The following is an 18,402-nucleotide window of genomic DNA, read 5'->3' on the forward strand; positions in this document are numbered from 1 at the left end:
AAAGGTTTTGTTATCCAGTTAATTTCTGTTGAATACAGGTAGTGGAAATAAGCTTCATACATACAGGGCGTGCCCTTAGGGAGCTCGGTCATTCAAGAGGGGCTTAGAGTAAAGCTAATACTCCTCCACATCGAAAGGCGGTTGGGGGTGAGGTGTTTCAGGCGTGTCTGGGAGAAATCCTGGGACACAGCTGGATTGGAAACAACTCAATGTCCCCAGGTAGTGATACCCGGTTTAGCGGCAGAAAATTAATGGAAAGATAAAATTGACCAGTCAACCACTAATGAGAGCATAAACAGTTCTTAGTTTCAGTTAAGGCCAACATCCAGAAGTTTAGTTTCAGTTATTTGACTTTAAAAGGAATTAAATTAATATTTTGGACATCAGTGGTTAATTGTTGTAACACAGCAGAAGTTTTTTACTTGTGATTTCAGGGTTTTGTTGGGAACACGATGATCATATTGGAATGTTGTGGGGGATGTGTCCCCTTCAGTGTGCGTATCCATTGCATGTATTGAACCTGGAGCTTGGTGGTGTCTATAAATGTCTCACTGTCTCCAAAGTAGGGGTGGGTTTTTATAATCGATTTATCGATTAAAATCGATTCTGGCTTGGATAACGTAAAATCGATTCATTAAAATCCTGAATCGATTTTTTAATATAAATTTATTTTGCCCGAAATGCCAGAATCTCTGGTGAAATCTCACAAAATTTCAACAACCACCAAACAGCTAAGACAGTAAATGAGAGCAGGAACACGGATTCTGCACAAAGACTTAAACACACAGCTCAACCCGCGGATCAGAATCAGTGATATGTCGCCTTTCTCACCTGACCGCACGGACACGGTCGGGGCTGAAAGCCGACAGCTCGCTGATTCTGATCTGTCGGTGGGTCCGCGCTTTGTGTTCACACCCTTTATGCGCTGATTCTAAAGCTGTTAGTTTTATCTCTCTCCAAACAATATTGACCGAACCAGCAGCAAAAGACGATCCAAACTACACTTCACATAAACATCGTCTTGTATTCACTCTTACTTTTACTGTTTTGCCTCAACCACGATGCACAGCTCTCTCTCGCTCTCCCCCTCTCTCTCTCTGTAGTGTTTTCTGCATTATTCGCTTGCTTGTTGCACAAGTCTACCGTTGTTTACAGCGCTGTCGGCCGATGGTTTTTTTTTTCGTTTTATATACTTCTGAAAAGAAAACCTAATTTCTGCCGTTCAATACTGAACAAATTTAAACTTTTTAGAATTATGCAAAATGCAAAACGCTTAGCCGTGTCTCTAATAAAACCGCTGTAACTTCAGAGGTAATGTTCATGTGTTGATTAATGGTTTTCTTTCGTTTTTGATGTACTGCAGAATATTTTTATAAAATCCCAGGCCAGGAAAATCGCCTTCATTTTTTTCTATGTTTTATCCTCAACTACTTTGACACAAAGGCATCTGCTGTGATGCTCACACCTTTGATAAAGTCTTGCGTGTGTCAGCTTCCTTTTTATAGATACAAAAATATGTAACTGTACTGATCTGAATTATAATATTTCTGACTGTCAAAATTTCCCAGATTCAAATCGAAGTGAATCGAATCGAATCGAATTAAATCGAATCGTGGATCGAATCGATTCGGGACCTTGTGAATCGGAATTGAATCGATTCTAGAAATCAGTGATGATACCCAGCCCTACTCCAAAGAGATATTATCAGTGAGATATTATGCAGACACGTTACACTTGTAATGAAAGCTGAGTTTAAGGATCGTATACTCCGACCCATGAGTACTCTATACTTAAGTAATCATGCAATAATGTAGTACATAGTATTCAGGGCTGGGAATGTCAGTGTTCTGGCGTCACAGCGGGTGTGAGATAGTCTGCAGTTATTTATGGCTTAATTTGGTTGTCTGTGGCTTTTACCTCAGAGGGAAACATTTATCCAAACTTGTCTGTCTAGAACAATGCAGTTTGCCACTAACTAATGACTAATGTCTTCTTACATTTTTTTAGCATCAGACAAACTGCTGGGTGTGTGGAGAGAGATGGAGCAAACTGCTGTCAGCTGTGGTCAGGTAGATTTGACTTTTTCTCTCTGGGCATGTGTGCATAAAGAGTATTTATGTGTGTTTCAATAAGACTGAAACGTGTGGCTGTTTCTAGGTTAAGGTGAGTGAGTTGGAGGAGGAAATGATGCAGCTACAGCCAGACATAGTGGATGTGCAGCGGCAGCCATGGAGGAGTGGAGAGGCCTTGGATACACTGTAAGTTTGAACCAAGCTTTACTGTAAAAAAATACATAAAAATAACAAAAGTGACTTCTCTGTGATCTTGGATCCTGCTCTCCTCCCCTCTTTGTTCCACAGTGAAGGAAAAGCCATGGAGCTGTTCCGAAAACTCAGAGAGAAGCCCAGAGGTTTGGATTATTCATGCTTCAGTTCACTTTTTATTTAACAGCGGTAACAGCATCTCCTTGTGAAAATAAACCTCCTTTGACATTGTTCCATTCCTTTTCCTTCCACAGACCAGAGGTGTGCAGGAGACAGTCAGGAGGTGGTGCGTCTAGTGGTTCAGGCTGTGCAGTTCTATGAGAAGAAGCTCAGAGATTTCTACACACACCTCAGGTAGTCAAACACATTTTTTAAATCATTAAACAATATGCACTGGTGAGCTTTCATTTGGAAACGTTTGCTGTTAAACTCAAGATCCATTATTTGGTGTTGAAGAGCAAAGTTGGTATCAGTTTTCAAGGATACTTATCATCAGGCTGGGAGAACACAAAGGCATTCCCATTGCCAGTGAGCAATATAATCTCTCCAGGGTGCTGTGGGTTTGGCCTGGGTTCCCCTCCTCGTTGGACATGCCCAGAACACCTCAACAAGGAGGCATCCTTGTCGGATGCCCGAAACACCACAACTGGCTCCTTCTGATGTGGAGGAGTGGTGGCTCTACTCTGAGCCCCTTCCAGATGGCCAAACTCGTCACCCTATCCCTAAGGGAGAGGCCAGGCACTCTTCAGAGAAAGCTCATTTCCGCCCCTTGTATCCGCAATCTGGTTCTTTCGGTTACTTTTGGTTACCTAGAGCTCACAACCATAGGTGAGGGTAGGGATGTAGATTGACCAGAAAATCGAAAAGGCTTTGCTTTTACGCTTAGCTCTTACTTCACTACGATGTACCAATACAGTGTCCACATCACTCCAGCCAAAGCACCAATCTCCCACTCCTATTTTTTCCAAAAATATTCTGCATGACTTTACATAATCCCAACCATTGGTGGCTGTCAAACTGGACCCATGCAAAAGTACAGATGAAATAATGTTTAATGATGAAGTTCTGTGAAGCCTTCTGGTGCTATGGCAGTCACTATGTTTCCATGAAGCCCTACACTACTACCTGAATTCTAGCAGAATTAAAATGTTCCACAAACTCAGCTCAATGAGAAAAAAATGATCTCAAACTGATCAAAATTTACAGTTTATGAAAACTGGTTTCAAACCTTAAACCTTTTTATAAACCAATCAGAAGAATAGCTGTTTCATGTGAGGAAAAACCGATTACACTCAAGCTGTGTTGCTTGTCCACATTAATGGGGATGTGTGCCAAGCGTGGCAGCTTCTCAGTTTAATTTGAATACAAACTCTCGTGTAATTAAAGAATCAACAGGAGCTCAGCAGTGACGCCTACTGTGCTGAACAGCTGATATACATAAATATTTGGGGTATTAATCAAGCAAAAAGACAAATACACTACATATTCATCATTTTCATGCATGCTCTATGTTCCAGTTATATGTGTCAGCACGTTAGCTACACGGGTGCTTCACCTTCAAATTCTGTTTTTATGTGTTATGCAGTAAGACTGCACTGTGCCGCCAGCGTGTGATGGAGTTACTGCCAAAGGTGGAGGGCGTGGTCCAGAAAATGGCGGAAAGCGAACAAGTGCTGATGAGTCTGCAGGAGAGACGACAGAGAGAGCTGTGGAACCTGCTCAAAGTCGCCTGTGTGAGCAAAAATGACCTGTTCACAAACACAAAGACACTTCCAATTCTGATCATATACACTCACCGGCCGCTTCATTAGGTGCACTTTGCTAAAGCTGATTTAGAATTACATTTTGAGAAACACTGGAGATTTTGGTCCATGTTGACATGAAAGCGTCACACACAGAGTTGATGCAGAGTTGTCAGCTCCTCATGATCCATGATGTGAATCTGGAATTCTGAGATTTTATTATGTTCAGTAAATAAATTTGAAATGATTTGAGCTTTGTGATATGATGCATTATCCTGCCTGAAACAACATACTCAGGTAGACTGTGGCATTTAAACAATGCTCTGCTGATGCTGTGCCAAGATAATATCCCAACACCGTTACCCCACCAACAGCACCAGCAAGCCTGACACGTTCAAAGTTCCTTAAATCACCTTTCTTATTCATTCTGATGCTCAGTTTAAACTTCAGTAGGTTGTCTTACACAAGCCTAAATGCAATGAGTTGCTGCCATGTGATTAGCTGCGACTTATTTATGTTAACGTCAGTTGAATAGTTGTACTTAACAAAGTAAGCACACAAAATACAATTTGCTTACAGTTTTGAGCCAGTAGTATATGTGTAATTTCTGTCTACTGTGATTATCAAGAGTGTTAAATTTACTTTATCAGCTAACATTGACTAAAGTCCATCATCTTGTCTTACATAGAGTAAAGTTCGCAGTCCAGTGAGTGGGAGTCCTGATGGATTACGTACCCCGTCGTCAGTACTGACTCCCAGACACAGCTTACAACAACTGTGAGTGCACTCTCTCTCTCTCTCTCTCACACACACACACACACACACACACACACACACACACACACACACACACACACACGTGAGCACTGGGATGTGAGGGTAGGCGTCCATTCAGACCCTAAAATTAATGATTGTAATATTGTTGAGGTGGTGTAGGCTTACGTTTATTTTTACATGCCTATACATTATGACTAACCAAAATTATTTTAAACTAATTATATATTGTGGGGTTTTTTTTAAAGACAACTTTTCAGAACATCTCAGACAGCACAGACACATAACAGGAATCCTAATAAAGTCGTCAGAGGAATGCATGAATAACTTTGGGTGTGTTTGCAGTGATGAGTCTCTTGTGGAGGAGAGCAGGACATTTGAGAGCCGCCTTCAGAGTTTGCTGCACGACACCATCCAGGAATCTGAGAGCAGTATGGAGGTGTGCAAACAGATGCATAGCAGCTGCATGGAAGTTTTTTGTGATTTTTTTTTTTTATTTATTTTTTTATTGTTGAACTAAAACAATCGCCTTTTGTTTTTGTCCTAGATGCTGAGGGAGTGGACGTGGCTGCGTGGAGGCCAGGATTTCTCCAGTGACCTCTCATAAACTGAGTTTCCATCTTTGCGGATATGTAGTACTCTGCTGCCTCTGTGTGGATGGGCTGTCAAATTACACGTGGGATGTATGATGACAGTCTGAAGTGGACATGTAGCAGTTAAAAAAAAAAATTAGTGAGATTGCTAACACCTTATTGGCTTTGTGAAAAAGAATAATTAAATCTATGTTCAGGATTAATGTCAGAGAGATTAATTGGAGTGTCATCTTTCAGCTTAAACCGAACATTCTGGCTGTAATTCCAGTGAAGATTAAAATCTTAATCTCATATTACATATTTGTACATTCCTATAGGCTTATGGTTTATGAAGCACCTTGCACAGTTCTGACCCTATATCTGCATACAACATGATTATTGTAAATAATCTTTTGCTGGATTTGTAAGACGATCTCTTTCTTAGTTTCAGAACTAATTTTGTTTCATCTTGATTGTTGGTCTTTGGAAACCACAGATGTTATTCTTAACAAATGTGTGCCTTGAATTAAGTGTTCATATCTGGAACACTACTTTTTATTGCAGGTTTTATTTGTTTTAAGGATGTGATTTAGAATTGAAAAGAGGTCTGTTTTAACCGTTTGCTCAGTAACTGTATGGATGTGTTTTTAAACCCACTTATGAATGCATGGGGAAATGAGGAATATCTTCATTAAGAGGAGCATGTATCAAATACAGCACAGTCCAGTATGCCATGAATAACTGCAAGTGTTTTGTTTATACTGTTGAATTGTTTTGACATGCTGGGTAGGGCAATATTTTATACATTTTTTTAATCATTACCCTGAAACAATGAAAAAGAAGTCAAATGTGTGAATTTTATCAAAACTGTGAATTACCACAAAACTAACATATTACTCTGGTCTGGTGCTTTGGCCTCATCACAATTGTTTCCACATTTTTCTTCCCGTTTTCATCTTAAGCCCAACAATTAAAGGTAGTACTGTAAAGATCACACAAGGTGATGCTTATTATCAAGTATCTCAGAATTATTTTGTGTACAGACTTTATGCTGTTAAGATTGTAAAAATATCAAACAAAATTAAATCTTGACTCTGGTAAGCAGGTTTAATGTGACCTGGTGTTTTCTTTGCTTCATTTCCAAATAATTTGTTTGGACACGAGGGCGCTGATGGCCTTGACTGTTTTATTGTGATTAAGAAAAATAATATACAGAATTAGTGCTTGTAGTACTCTGCCATCCCGTGAAAAGAATTGGTACATCCCATGATTCATTAGTCTGTAGAACTTTTAGCAGCAATAATTTGTAACCTAGTAATGCGAGTATTTCATCTTACTTCCTTTAGTCATCTTTTTCTATACAATTGTCTCTTGAGGAACTGAGGTTTGCAAAACATTTGTTTTTGCACAGCTCTCTGTGCATAGATCTCTACTTTGACTCTTTTAAATCATTGAATGACTATTTCAGCCAAGCTTTGGCTCTCAGAGGTCCTCACGTGTGACTCTAGAATACTTTGTTATACACAGGTTTATTCAACTTGATGACTGCAAGGTTCCCAGATCCTGTGGCTGCACCACAAGCCCAACTCATCACCCTCCCACCACCGTGCTCGACAGTTATGAGGCGTTTGTGCTGATATGTTTAGTTTTGTTTTCCCCAAATGTAGTGTTGTGGGCAAACCTCTCCACTTTGGTCTTACTAGTCCAAAGGATATTGTTCCAGGAGTCTTGTGGTCTGTTCTGAAGTCACTTTGCAAACTTATGTGCCACCAAGAGCAGAGGATTTGTCCTGGCAGGGGTGGTCAAACTTGCTGATGATCAGTTAATCATGTGCATTTTAATTACCAGCACTTGACCAATACTACTTACCCTCTTAATTCCTATGGAAGTACTAAGGGTTTACAGGGCTGCAGAGTACTGTGAAAACAATTTTTCACATGACTAACATCAGTAGGGTGGGGGAAAAAACAAGCCAAGACCCACTAAAAATCTGTTTAAGTCTTTATTTCATTCAATAAAGCCAGTTTGAGGTCCTAACTGATGGCTAACTTCCTATACAAAGCACAGCACAGGTAAAGTGAAATGTAGTGCTCAAGGTTTAACAGTTACAGGACACAAAACATGACAAGACAAAGAGGTCATATAGAGATCCTAATTTTTTGACCAAACAAAACCTGAAAACGAAACTTTTAGGTAACCGAGGGCTCACAGTGTTTAACTGTTTTATTTAGGTGTAATGGTGGAAACAAAAGTAGCCCACTCAGACACATGACCCGTTTTTTCCTGCTTATTTCTCTCTAGCCTCTATTGCATCAGTTGTAAATATGACAATGAAAAGTCAAACAAAAAGAAAAAACCTTAGCATTTAAAGCGTGCAACAAAACTACAATATACCAAAACAAGCACCCTCTAACAATCTCACTGATGTCTAAATCCCAGAGTATCTGAACAAAACCTGCCTGAATAACACAGAATGACAGGGTGCTTCAGACACATGCTATTAAAAGTGCACTTTGTCTGGCCAAAGCAGCCGAGAAGTAGCACAGTATTTAGAGAATGGGGTATTTGAATAAACTGGCTGCGAGACTGTATGCAGTACTCTGGTAATATATGCTAAAAACTGATGTGTGGGTCATGTCAATAACACTGTGAAATCCTTGCTTTAGAATTACAGTACTAGAGGTCTTAGAGGCTGTTTGGAGTTTCAGGGTTAAGGCCAAAGTGTGTGTGTGTGTGTCTCAGAGGGAAGATTTGTTGATGCGTTGCTGAGTGGGGCCATAGTAGTGTATTCTTCTCCTGCGTTTGCTTTCCTCTCCTCTTGCCAGTCCTGCTCAATCCTTACGCCTCCAGCTCGAAACCGAGGCCAATTTTGTGTCCACCGGCGTTCACGTTCTTCCCGTCGATCAGAGCAGAGAGGGTGAGCTTCACTCCTGCAGTAAAGAGCGTCACATTGTGTATCATGTAACCATACAGATGCTCTTTAGGCTGTTATCACAGAATACATGTTTTTGGGTTTTGTTTTTTTGTTTTTTTAAGAAGTCAACCGGCTAACCTGGCCTGAGTGTTTGTGTGTATCCAACTCCAACGAGACAGGCGTTGTTAACCTTGGCCTGTGAGGAGAAACAGATCATCAGGTGAGATAGTCATAAACACTGCATTAGGAGAGTATATGAAGTAGGTTACATAATATGGAGTTTATCATAAATATGAATATCAATCAGCCTCAGGCAACCGTTGCAGAGAAGATACTGATGTTTGAGAAGCACGCAGCTGTAGGGATGACTCAGTAGGCAGCTGGTTCCACATTCAAATATTTGAACAACTATTGGATGGATGCTCATTAAAAGAATGGTATTCAGTGACTTCTTCCTGCATGCATTTAAGAGTTGTTGTATAAATCTCTTGATGATTCTGGGATGGGTTAAAACATGTTTATCCTTTTTGTCATTGAACTTTTTTGGTAAAAAAAATAAGTATGGATTGTACTTTTTTTTTGCTAATTGTAACTTATTAACAACAATATAAACATTTTTTGTGAGCCTGGTGTGATTAACCAACAGATGAAGACTTGAAGCGGCACCCCTTTACTCACAGAAAAGCAAGGATGCAGTAAATAAATAAATAAATGCATTTAGGTAAATTCATGAGTTAATTAATGAATTAATGCTGATAAAAATCTATTCAGTGGTCTTTGGTTGACATGTGATTATCAAAATATCTGAAGTCTAGCAGGAGGTATCTTTAGAGCATTCACATTTTGCTTAATCATATCCCTTATTTTATTGTCAAATATCATTTATTTCAACTCAGCTTACTGAGTTTGCTTCTTAACTCATTATTTACACAGTCCACACACATTGCTTACATAATAAATAAATACAATTTTATTTGTATAGCACCTTTCAAGATTTAAAAAAAAAAAAAAAAAAAAAAAAAGAGCTTCACAGACCACTGAGTCCACAGATCTCAAGCTCAAAGGAGAGAGTTCCAGAGTCTGGGCACCACCGTTACAAAAGCTCTGTCACCTTTCGTTTTCAGCCTCATATGCTTACTGCTTACTACCCAATATTATTCTGCCAAAACAGTAACTACCATAGTGGGCATACTGCAACACATCCATTCATGATTTTCTTAGCTGCTGGAGCATATCACAACTGTCACTGAGCACATGGCAGAGTACAACCAGGCTGCAGGGCCAATGCAGAAACAGACAACCACTTACACCTTCAGACAATTTAGCAACACCAACTAAACTAACATGCATGACTTTGGACTGTCGAAGGAAGCTGGAATATCCAGAGACAACGCATGCACAGACATAAATAACAGGGAATCTCAACACAGAAAACCCCCAGCCAGACAGAAGATTTGAACCCACAACCTTTTTGTTATGCAGTAACAGATCTAACCACTGCAGCACTGTGCCACCCCTGAATACCGCTGTACATTTAACTCAAACCTCCAGTACAGTCCCACAAAAGTTATACCGTGATTAGCTAGCAGTGAAAATGTATTATTTATTTATGTATTTTAGCATGTTAGGCGTGTGCAGGATGTTTTGTCGGTTCTCACAGAGAGGGATGCATCCTTATCCAGCTGGTATTTGGCTCCAAGTCCAAAGCGTGTGTTATTGCTGCCTGCTGTCCAGGCTAGGTTGACTGCTGTTTCCAGGTTGCTGTTCACCTTTTGGTAAATGGAGCCACCGAACTCCGTGCCATCATTACTGAAATACAACACCAAACACAATTTAAGAACTGAGGAAAAAACAAACCCTAAACTTAAAAAAAAAGGTTTCCTGCTTCTTTGTGCTGTGCTGTAGTGACTCACACACTGGTATGAAGTTGGAAGTCGCCAGTCTTGTATCCAAGGGCAAAGTTGTTCTTTATGAGTTTAGATTTGGCAGTGTCGAAGGCCATCTGGTAACCAGCCAGCCAGCCCTCGAAGCCAAGCACGGCCGCTGTGTGGACAGTGGGGCCGGCCATGTCGAAGTCCAGGTCACAGCCCACATTCACAAAGTCCCGCTTGTAGCTGGTCTTCAGTTTGGCACTCTTCTTGCTAAAGATCGTAATTATTAGACACATGTCCTATTGAGAACATTTATTAAAAACCCTGAGAACAACAGAGCGTTACTCTTACCCAGTGTTCGGCACAAATGACGTGTCCAGACCGAGCTTCAGGCCGTTAGCCAGCTACAGACAGACAGAAGACTTAATACATTAAGTACTGAAGTATAAGCCACCACATATTATTAAACCTTTCCTTATTTTCTGTCATACGTATATGTTTTAAAGAGGTAGGTACTTATCACCATCATCCAAACACTCAAAACTTTGTTTTTTTTTCTATTCTGTGATGTCAATGAGAGCAGATGTCTCTAATATTATCATCACAGACACAAAGCTTTAGTCGTGAGCCACACACTTGCTATCCAAATTTCTTGTCATGAGGAGCAGCCAATCAGTAATAATATTTTTTTTTAATTAAAAAAATAAATAAATAAAAATATAATACTGGCAGCTCAGCCTCCCAGTAGATGCACCTATGGTATGAATTTCAAAACCCTACATTTGCCTAGTTCTTAAGATATCACATTCACAATATTTTCAGAAAACATGACCTCTGACCTCTAACTTTGAGGTAGAGGTCAATGCGATTTAAACAGATCTGGGAATTGCATGTGGTCCCCAAATAAATAAATAAATAAACAAATAAATAAAATTCCTGTTTGTTTGACTTCACCTGGTCCTCCAACGTGATTTCTGTTGTAAGAGTGTTGTCAGTGTTCCACTTCTGGTTGAAGGTGAGCCCCAGATCCTTCATTTTGTACTTTGTCTCCAGGTGGCCTCCAGACCTCCCTGTATCTGTGTTGTTGGAGCCAGAAGTGTTGAACTCCTGTAGGAGAGACGGATCGAGTAATGAGGGGGAAGATGGAAGATGAGGTGGAAGGGAAAGTAGAAAGAGACATCAGAGCACAGCTAAAGACACTAGAGGCCGGGGGGAAACGGAGACAGGGATAACAAGCATTATGTTTTTGGCTTTTCCTCTGCCAAACAATCCCTCACAGGGTTGCATGACTGGTTATTCAAAAAAATAAATAAATTTAAAAAAAAAAAAAAAAAATCTACACCTTTAAGATGGAGAAGTGAGTTGGGAAGGTAAACTGAGGACTGTGAGGGAGAGGCTGGTCATGAGTGTTTAACGATCAGTGCTATTACAGCTGCGGTTGGGGTAATGCTGTCATTTAGGTGAGCCATTACTGCAAAGAAATAGTTGGCAGAAAGCCTGCACACAAACACACACTGCTATCACTCTTGCACCCTGCAGTGCACCTGTGTTTAATGATTACGTATGCACACACACTCACTCTCCCACTCTTACCATCTGACAGGAGCATCCAAAGAAGAAGCAGAGAAAAGAGAAAACAGAGGAAGTTAGGGAAAACCACAGTCTACATGTGACAGTTTGGCTGCTTGCTGGGAAAATGAGAACCAGAGCTACAAAAAGTAAAAGTGGATTTCTTTTCAGTGCTTTTTGAGTGAGGCTTAAAGCTGGATCAGATTTGGAAAACTATGCAAGAGCTCATTTGTGGTTTTACTATGGTAACCGGTTTATGGCAACACAGATACATGGCACGTCTTTGTGAAACTCTTTCCCTTCGTGATAGAACATGCTGCTTCAGAGGAGAGAGTAAGGAATAAACTCATTCGACGGAGTGTTTCTCTGCTGACTCTGTATGTAGAGGCATGTCAGGCACTCTGACATGAAGACCTCCAAAGCCGTGAGTCAGACCTTTGCTCTACATCTAAGTGTTTAGAAAGACGTTTGAAACTAAATTTAAACACATCCAGTGACAACAGTAATACTTACAACTCCACTTTGAGACTTGGTCTTAACATCTATCTTCAATATTCCATAGCCTGTGGAAAAGAAATTAGGATATTTAAAAAAATAAAAAAATACATATACATATATATTACGAGGAAGGGCAGTAAAAATAATCTCTTTGCACTGGCCAGAAGAACAATAGACACCTGCAGCACAGAGCACACAAAGCATTCTCTGAAAATCAGTCCTGCACCATAGTTTGTGCCCAAACAGCTTCAGTATGATAGCAACAGAAGAGCAGCAGTTACATATGCATGTTAAGTAGATTTCTTCACTTACCAAAGCCTTTACTGAAGATGTCTTTGGCAGATTTTCCCAGATCCGAGTATGCAGGAGGGACGGCCATTGTGCCTGAGGAAAGAAATGTACAAATAGTTTAATCACAGCAGTGACACACATACACCCACACATGTGTGCACTTTTCATGTAAAGAGATACTCCAGCAATTTAGAAATACACTTTTACAACACTGGGGAAATTGCAAGATTTAAAAGTCTGTCCAGCAGAGCACTAAATATGCACATTTCTAGCTTCCCAGTTTGGGTTAAAGTACAAATCTGTTGGATCACACATTTGCCTTTCATACCTCAACCTCTGAAACATTTGAGCCATGTAGAATAGCACAATATGAGCTTTCAATCGTTACTGAAGCACATATTGTGTAGTTTTTCAACAAAGATTAAATGGATACAGAAACAATAGCAGAGTGTCCCTTTAAAAAAAAATAATAATAAATCAAGATGCTAATACAAAATGAATTTTAGAGCTCTGCACTGGAAGCTGTGCAATACAAAGCACTTCTGAGGCCATACACACACACGCTGACAGCACCGCCAACAGCATTTTCGACCAACCATCTACTCACCAACAATCATTACACATCAATACAAGCCAGTAGGGGGGCTGTCTGGGTGCTGGTTATAGCTCCTCTCTTCCCCCTCTATCTTCCACAGAAACCCTATTGATTGCCTAGCAGCAGTACATGAGCAAGCAGCAGAGGTTGTTAAACCAATGAAACTGTTTCCCTAGTTTAGGAGGACAGTATACAAGTCTTATTTTTGCAACAGCTGTTGCAGAATGAACAAAAATCAACATAGCATATTTTTTTGCAGACTGCGGCCAGGTCACTGCAGCAGAGCCAGCACAAGCAGTGGCTGGTTTGGTTAGTCAGCAACTACCACTCCTGCACACCACTGCACTGCACTGTAGTGTAGTGTTTCAGAGGCATCAGTGCCCCCTGGGTCAGTGTGCGCGTGTCTGTGAAGAAGACAGCCTTGGCATTGACTTATATCCTATAAGTGTTTAATATTTTACTACCAGCACACCTTTTTGTGGCTCCTGCACCCCTCACCTAACTGGTCTCTTCTACAGAAGATGGAAAATGCAGCTAACACGTGCATGACTGAGCCACTACAGACAGATCAAATACTGTCACTTGGAAAAGAAAAAAAAAAAAAAAAAGATAACTGAAAGCAGATGAAAACCGCTTAGACCCAAAGACCCCTTCTCTCCCTGTAATGAAGCCAACATGCAATCCAGGGACCCTGATGATAATCCATCTGTGTTTTTACATGTAACCCCCCACACCACTCACCATGTCCCTTTGGTGCGTGGCTCTGACACGTCACACAGTGGTCTTTGTTTTCTGCATGTTTGCCTTTTCCTGGCATGTCCTGCTGCAGTACAATCCCAACATTCTGTGCCATGACTCTTCAGAGGGAGAAGTAAAAGGAGGGACAATGGGAAACGTTTGGCAAGAAGTCCTTCGCCACTTTAATTAACAGCATCATCACACAATACAAACTCTTGTTTGAAAGTGGCTCACAACATGTTACAGCTACTGTAGCCATACCTAACTGATGTAAACCAGAGCACTCTGTGCACTGCATGCAAACCTGGGCTGTGTGTAGACGTGAAAAGATCTTTTGAAATACTTTTTCCTCCATCCCGCACACAAAAGTACAAAAAAGCAGAACAAATCCTGAAAGTAAATCACACAGATAAATATGCACTTGCCAGGTTCCTTAAAGTCTGGCACATCACCTACAGAGATCTATATTTACAATAACCCCTCTCCAAATCCAAATGGGGAAAAGATGCTTAAACAGATTAACTCAATGTGTGCACCAAAGCCCAGTTGAAGAAAGTGTGAATAATGCAAAGCTACTTAACAGAGTCTGGGAGGGAATAGCAAATGCAGTAGACACCAACTTTTTTTTAGGCTGATATGGCCAACTTTGTGATAAATCCAATAGTAAAAGTCTCTTTTTTTGGTGTTATGTGACAAATGAATGTTCAATATTCACTCATTCTCCTCTAGCTTTCTAATATTTTCATTGTGTCCTCTTTTTTTTTTTTATATAGATAAGGCCAGAGTAACCCAAGCTTAAGTGTTCATTAAGGCATTTGTCACATAGGTATAAAATAAGCTCAGAGATTAAGCGGGTGTTAAACACAGGGTGCTTGGTTTATGTAAACATGTAATTTGTTGTTGTGCTGGTTTACGTGCTGAAAATGGTTTTATTTGTGTATGTTGTGTTAGACTTGTACATAATAGACTCCTTTTTGAACATACATTCTGTAGATAGATATATACATGAAAACTGGATGATTTTTAAGTTTTGTTTTGTTTTTTTTCCTCTTGTTATTTCAATTATATTTGCATGTTTGAAATAAAATTATTCTATTTTCTATCAACCCCCGAGTTAAAACGTTGACTCTTAAACTAAAAATAAAAAAAAACCCTCTCCAACTTTTGGATAAATAAAGCCTGTGTTATCTTAAGATTGCCATCATTTTCACATAATACAAATCCATCACCTGTGGTCTCAATATTCATTTTCCAGACACACAGCAACTACGTGCCAGACCACATGCAATTCCCAATCTGTCTTTGTCATTCCACCCGACAGACAATCCTTCTCCACTCTCTATCCCCTCACCCCCTTCTCCACACAGTCCATCCCCCCCCCCACCCCCCTTAGTTTCCTCACCAAGTCGCAGCTCTAAATTTAGCCCATGTGAACATGACACTGAATTACATGTGACTTGGCTTTTAACATGTGTCCTCCTCCAGGTTCAGCCTTTTAAGATCCCTTTTTTTTTTTTTTTAAGTACCAGCACAGTGTGTTTATGCACAAACACCTGCCACTCATCGTATTACTTACGATGCACATACGTAATTATATGGAAGCTGTAGCCAGGTGATAGACTGGAGTAAGCGCAAAGGTCAAGGTGACCCCACATAAATGACATGGACGTATTTGAACACAAACAAAATGTTAAATGACTTAAAAATCCATAGAACTGTCCAACGCAACATGCTTTTAGTACATACTGCTCAATTTGCGAGCAGCACAAATTCCCAATGTTTATAATAATAATAATAATAGATTGCATTTATATAGCACTTTTCGAGACCCTCAAAGCGCTTTACAATTGCACTATTCAGGCACTCTTACATTGACACACTGGTGGAGGCAAGCTACAGTTGTAGCCACAGCTGCCCTGGGGCAGACTGACAGAAGCGAGGTTGCCATATCGCGCCATCTGCCCCTCTGGCCATCACATGTAGGCGGTAGGTGAAGTGTCTTGCCCAAGGACACAACGACCAAGACAGACAGAGCATGGGATCGAATCGGTAACCTTCCGGTTACAAGATGAGCTTCCCAATCCCCCAAAACCACAGTCGCCCCGATGTCGCACTTCCTTTCAGCTGACTAATTTGAGTGTTGTTTCTTCTCTTAAATACACTTTGAAATATAAAAACATCTAAATATCTAATCTGAGTCCAGATTAACTGTGGAGAAGAGCAACTTATATATATTACATATGTTTAACCCCTCAAGTTGAACTGGCATCGTCTGCAGGATTAAATGAAAGGAATAATTCTGACATTCGCATCCAATAACAAGCCATAAAGGGGTGTCAAATATGCAATTAGGCAGTTGCACAACTCTAGCATAGCGTACAGATAACCAAACCAAGAGTGAGTGTGTGTACCATAATGTAGGGAATGTGTGTGAGAGATAAGGTGAAGTGCAGTGAAGTTATAGTTTAAACGTAAAGTGAAATATGCAGCTCTGTCCTGCATTAGAGTCACTTTTAATGGGTTTTAATGTGTACAGTGACAACAAAAAGACTTCTGCTGTGTGTAAAAGCATGTGTTTATAAGTAGATTTAGTTTATACAATGCTTGCATCATCCAATAGTGGCATTAATATACCTTTTAACAGTGACACAATAAGGTATTTAAAGGCCATCTTTATAGTTTCCAGCAGTGCTTTTCACTATCTAGTTAACAACTTAATTTAAATACAGCACTAGACTTTGCACCAGCTCCTGCTACATGTGCTGCAGAAAGTGCTGAGATAGGTGTGAACCACGTTTTCTGAACTACTCTGCTAAACACACTATGTGAGGACACCACTTCTAAATTAACCCAGTTATCCTTTTTATTTCTACATAACACACACACCTATGCCAATAACAATGAACAGCAATGATTATCAAAATATCGGCTGATAGCACTTTCACTGATTGCTTTATCCAAATAACCTAATAAAACTGTGTCTCACTAGGCCATTGGCAAGGATGAGATTCTATAATTGAACAGGAAGGAAAGTCTGAACAACAGGTTACAATCAATGACAAAAGATAGCGGTGCTAGTTGTTAATGTTCGTTTGTGTTTCTCAACAAACACACAGACAAGACGTTTAAAATAGATTTATGGTCTCCCGTCCCCCGGTCCTTAGCGAACATGCTCATGGCCAGATGCGTCCACCCTTTCATATACATCTCCTTTTTTTAAAAAGCACAATCTCTATTTTAAGTTGTGCATTTCAAATGTTGCAGCACAACAGTGCAATAAATCGCACTTATTATCGCTCATAAAAATTTGTCTTGTTGTTTTCGCTGCATGCCGTCAACACTCGTGGTAAGTTTTGGGAAGAGGGCTAAACTTCAGTTTTTCGAGGATGTTTTATGATAGTTAATTTTGGCTAACTATGGGAACACACAGGCCCGAACTGGCATTAAAACCTTGGCATAGCCGTCTGCTGTGGCTACTCCCACCCATGTGTGACTCATATCTCACTAAAAATCAAGCGGTTGTTGACAACAACTACCAATGCTTGAAAAAAAAAATCGCAAAACAGTACCTTAAAAATAAAAGTAAAATATAATAAGGGACTTGCAAAAGAATCTTGCTTAGCTTACCTTTAGTTTTGTAGCGGAGTGTTGCAGAGTTTCAAAGGACTGCTCGCTGCAGCGGAGCACAGTGAAGAAGAAAGCAGAGGGAACCAGACTGAGCAGGCGCAGGTCAGACCTCCAGCAGAGGGCGGGGCCGTTGTGCAAGTGACGTTGGGCACCAAATCTCGCTTTTATTATAAAATGTTTGCAATATGCACATTGTGTCCATGACGCACACAGGCCTAATCATTCATTAGAGAATAAATTAATGCCCAGCAGCATTTGAAATAGAGAAAAAATGTATGTTGAAAAATGTAGCTAAGAGGTCTGACAGGTTAGTAATTCCAGTGTATATAAGAGTCTAAGAATATTTAAACACAGCCAGCTTCATACATTAAGAGAAAATGGAGGGGAGAAAGGATATATAATTCTAATGCCTGAGAGAGAATAGACAATAATTTAGAGATTTCAGTGTAAATGTACCAGCTCACAGAAATAGAGGAAGTTTGGTTGGAAGAATCTGATAAAATTTAATGCTTTATTACACCTCTTTCAGAAATAACGCGATACTTCAACCCCACTCCCCACCCTTTCTGCTGAAACCCAAAATACAAAACCCAAAGTACAAACTGCTACCATGTTTTGTTTTGGTTTTTTTCCCCTTTTATTAAAGACTATTGGACACATGGTGATCTGTGTGGTCTTTAATTGTGAAATTCCCTGAGAAAGTAAGATTATATGTTTCTGGGTATATACCTTCAGAATGGAGATCTGGGTGCTAAAAATACTGTTACTGAGAAATGGATATTATTACAGGAGAGCCCAGTGCACATGGACGGAACTCACAAAGGGCATGTATAAAATGGAGATCATAACAAAACGTTTCATTTATCCATCCAAATAATTTGCTTTATCCTGGGGAAAATTAGTCTGTTCTTGGCAATTATTATTGTAACAGTAATAATAATGAAAAT

The 18,402-nt window shown here is 40.0% G+C and overlaps 2 protein-coding genes across 4 annotated transcripts in view; one reads left to right on the plus strand and one right to left on the minus strand.

The window, feature by feature from the left end:
* The window catches only part of ikbkb (inhibitor of nuclear factor kappa B kinase subunit beta), a 28,387-nt gene extending 20,795 nt beyond the window's left edge, over positions 1 to 7,592 (plus strand). The window contains exons 15-22 of one of the 2 annotated variants that reach the window (XM_085180939.1): positions 2,008 to 2,069; positions 2,158 to 2,258; positions 2,361 to 2,410; positions 2,519 to 2,618; positions 3,850 to 3,997; positions 4,695 to 4,783; positions 5,126 to 5,219; positions 5,328 to 7,592. In XM_085180939.1, coding sequence (XP_085037065.1) covers positions 2,008 to 2,069; positions 2,158 to 2,258; positions 2,361 to 2,410; positions 2,519 to 2,618; positions 3,850 to 3,997; positions 4,695 to 4,783; positions 5,126 to 5,219; positions 5,328 to 5,387 — 704 coding nt within the window. In that variant the 3' untranslated portion in view covers positions 5,388 to 7,592. The other variant, XM_085180940.1, reaches the window with a different exon arrangement.
* Positions 7,342 to 17,585, minus strand: vdac3 (voltage-dependent anion channel 3). 2 transcript variants are annotated; one of them, XM_085180961.1, is made up of 10 exons: positions 17,456 to 17,583; positions 13,832 to 13,947; positions 12,517 to 12,588; positions 12,220 to 12,269; positions 11,092 to 11,244; positions 10,489 to 10,541; positions 10,180 to 10,407; positions 9,925 to 10,075; positions 8,405 to 8,462; positions 7,342 to 8,282 (listed from the first exon to the last, which is right to left on the minus strand). In XM_085180961.1, the coding sequence occupies exons 2-10, from the start codon at positions 13,941 to 13,943 to the stop codon at positions 8,191 to 8,193; spliced, it is 969 nt and encodes a 322-aa protein (XP_085037087.1). In that variant the 5' UTR covers positions 13,944 to 13,947; positions 17,456 to 17,583; the 3' UTR covers positions 7,342 to 8,190. The 2 variants fall into 2 exon arrangements, with proteins under 2 accessions (XP_085037087.1, XP_085037088.1); XM_085180962.1 differs by lacking the exon at positions 13,832 to 13,947 and having other exon boundaries at positions 17,456 to 17,585.
* Positions 17,586 to 18,402: the final 817 nt, after the last annotated feature.

The sequence above is a fragment of the Neolamprologus multifasciatus genome, chromosome 12, assembly GCF_963576455.1.
Source record: "Neolamprologus multifasciatus chromosome 12, fNeoMul1.2, whole genome shotgun sequence".
Lineage (NCBI taxonomy): Eukaryota > Metazoa > Chordata > Actinopteri > Cichliformes > Cichlidae > Neolamprologus > Neolamprologus multifasciatus.